Here is a 2,934-nt window from a genome sequence, read left to right on the forward strand (position 1 = left end):
AATAAAATAAAATAAAATATTTATATATGAAAAGAAATGATGTTGAAAACTTATTTCAAAAGAATCCAACAACAGTAAAAGAGACTTCAGTGGGAGAATGAACAAAACAAGACTGGATTATAACTGATAAAGTTTGGTGTAAGACACCTGGGAAAAGAGGTCATTCTAATCTTTCAAAATTTGTATCTTTTTTTTTTTTTTTCTCAAAGTTAAAGGAAAAAAAAAAAAACATTTGCAATCTTTTATTAATCTGCACTGCAAAATTAACGACAAACCTCAAAGACAGTATTTCACTATGACGGTCTACTACAGTATTTCCTAAGACCAAAATGAAAGAGAAGACAACCTAAGTTGTCCGATTCAGTAGCAGTTACTAATGTGAACTATGCTACTAACTTAACAACACTTTCAATTGTGTGGCAAACAGTCCCTAACAGTTCAATACAATGGCTGAAAGGATCCTTAGTATTTTAACTTCTTCTGCAGTAAATTAATTTTACCACTGGTTACAAACTATTCCCTCTTGTGTCATTACATATCACTGCTGTTAAACCAAAAACACACTGCCATCAAGTGGATTCCAACGCATAGCAACCTCCATTGGGTTTCCAAGACTTTAAATTTTTATGGAAGTAGACTGTCTCATCTTCCTCTCATGGAGCGGCTGGTGGGTTTGAACCTCTGATCTTCTGGTTAGCAGCCAAATGTCCTATGCACTATGCCACCAGAGCTCCTTTTTCATTGCCAGAGCAGGATACAAAGTTGAAAAAGCAGTTTACCATGTATATTTGATGTAGGAGGGGAATTGATTTTTTTTAAAAATCAACATTAAAGCAACACTCACCCTAATCAAACACAATATATTGTGTACATGTGCATGTGTGTACATATGTGGCAGAAGTAGTAAATGAGAAGAGAAAGAACATCCATCTTGATTTACAAATAGAATCCTGTCTATACACTAACCATAATTTATGATTCCTATATTAAACGGGATTGAAGTTCAGAGTATTGATGCTTACAACATATACTTACCACTTGCCCATTATGAGGGTTCTTGTGAGCATATGGAGGTCCACGGATATGATTCCACATCTGGCCAGAAGTCATGGCAAAGACTATACACTGAAAAAAGGGATGCAATGTTATAATATGTAAATAAAAACAAACTAGAATATTGCATTTTTCAAATATAATAGTCATGAAACTACCCTTTAAAAATTATCTATTAGCTCACCCATTATTATTATTTTTTTTTTGTTTTTTACTTATTAACTATAGGGCCATGGGTAAATTATTTATTCCCTCTGCATCTCAGATTTTGTATCTACATAATGAAGACATCAACTATGTTAAAAAATATGTTGATAATTAAATTAGTAACACATGGGAAGCATCTGGCATGGTGATCATTATCTGATTATGTGCTATTAGGAGCCAATCAAAAGCATAAGACACTTGGTGTTTTAGTAATACTTTAAAGGATGAATAACCAACTTCTAGATCTCATAAACTTTCATTCCTATTTTAGTTTGAATCACCAAAACCCTACATCATAGGGTCATAGTACTCAGTTTCCTACAGGAGTGCTAGCTGTACCTATCAGAAAAAACTGAATTTGGAAAACTGATTTTGAAGATTCAAGACATTATAGGGAGAAAGACAGTCTGACTTTGAGTTTTGTTACATATTTTTCTTCCACTATATCCAGGACTTCTTATTATGATGTCTTTCAGAGCAGTCAGTAGTGGCAGCCAGGTACAATCTAGTTCTCTGCGGTCATGGAGGCTTGGGCTCATATGGTCCACTAGTCCTGTGGATGTAACTGTTTCCTTATGTCTTTGATTTCCTTCATTCTTCTTGCTCCTAACAGAGAGAGACCAATAGTTGCCCCTGAAGTGCCATTTAAAAGCTTCTATGACCTGTTACTACTCACCAAAGAAGGATGTAGAACATTGTCTTTGTGAACTAAGTTATGCCATTTGACCTTGATGCCCCCAAGACCATGGCCCTGATCCCCCAGGACTCATGATTCATTTCCTCTAGGTGTTAGATTATGGCTATTAAATTTTTATAACTTTGTCCCCTATCTGATCTACTATATTCATAGGTATATTTGCATCACATATGAATACATGTATAGAAATACCTTCTCTCAAACTGATCTATATTTCTGGGTATAGTTCCATTCACATTCCAACACCTGTTCAACTTGTAGGTCTATCTATGTACCTACTTGCAGATTATTGTTATTACTGTTATTGCAGATTGCCTAAGTATTTATCTTTGCTGCCTTTATCTCTTGTGGTCCTTCCAGTGTCTTCCTCTGCCACTTACCTCCCACTTATTGTATATTGCCTTTCCCTTCATCCAAGTTAATATGTATCTACCCACCAGTTAATACTTACCATTCCTTCTCTTCCCACTCCAGCTAACTTTCAATGAATGTTTTTTTTTTTTTCTGTATTAAAATATTTTCTTGACTTTTAACAATACCAGTCACATATAAGATTTGTCCTTTTGTGATTAACTAAAATCATTGAGCAAAATGGCCTTTAGTCAAACACGTTACAAGGTGTTTCACAGATTCATCATTATCTTTTAAAGTTGTATAGTGTTTTATACTATAGAGTAGCAGGCTGGAAGAGCAGGAGAAAGGGGATAAAAGCCAGGAACGCAGACAGAAGAGCAGTCAGCCCCAGGGTTACAGGTGAGGAGACACAACTCAGGGATGCCCAAAGTAGCAAGCTGGAAGAGCAGGAGAAAGGGGATTAAAACCCAGGAAGCTAGAGAGAAGAGAAATCAGCTGAAGGAATGAGGTGAGGAGACAAACTCAGGCCCACCCAGAGTAGCAGGCCGGAAGAGCAGGAGAAAGGGGATAAAAGCCAGGAACCCGGACAGAGGAGCAGTCAGCCCCAGGGACAACTCAGGGAC

At 36.5% G+C, this 2,934-nt stretch overlaps 1 protein-coding gene across 1 annotated transcript in view; it reads right to left on the reverse strand.

Moving 5' to 3' along the window:
• The window catches only part of LOC103210706 (tumor suppressor candidate 3), a 322,221-nt gene that overhangs the window by 138,328 nt on the left and 180,959 nt on the right, over nt 1-2,934 (reverse strand). Inside the window, exon 6 of the mRNA XM_007956618.2 lies at nt 1,036-1,125. Coding sequence (XP_007954809.2) covers nt 1,036-1,125 — 90 coding nt within the window. The remainder of the gene's footprint in view (nt 1-1,035; nt 1,126-2,934) is intronic.

Source organism: Orycteropus afer, unplaced genomic scaffold (assembly GCF_000298275.1).
Source record: "Orycteropus afer afer isolate SDZICR_OR568_19922 unplaced genomic scaffold, OryAfe1.0 scaffold00640, whole genome shotgun sequence".
Classification (NCBI taxonomy): Eukaryota; Metazoa; Chordata; class Mammalia; order Tubulidentata; family Orycteropodidae; genus Orycteropus; species Orycteropus afer.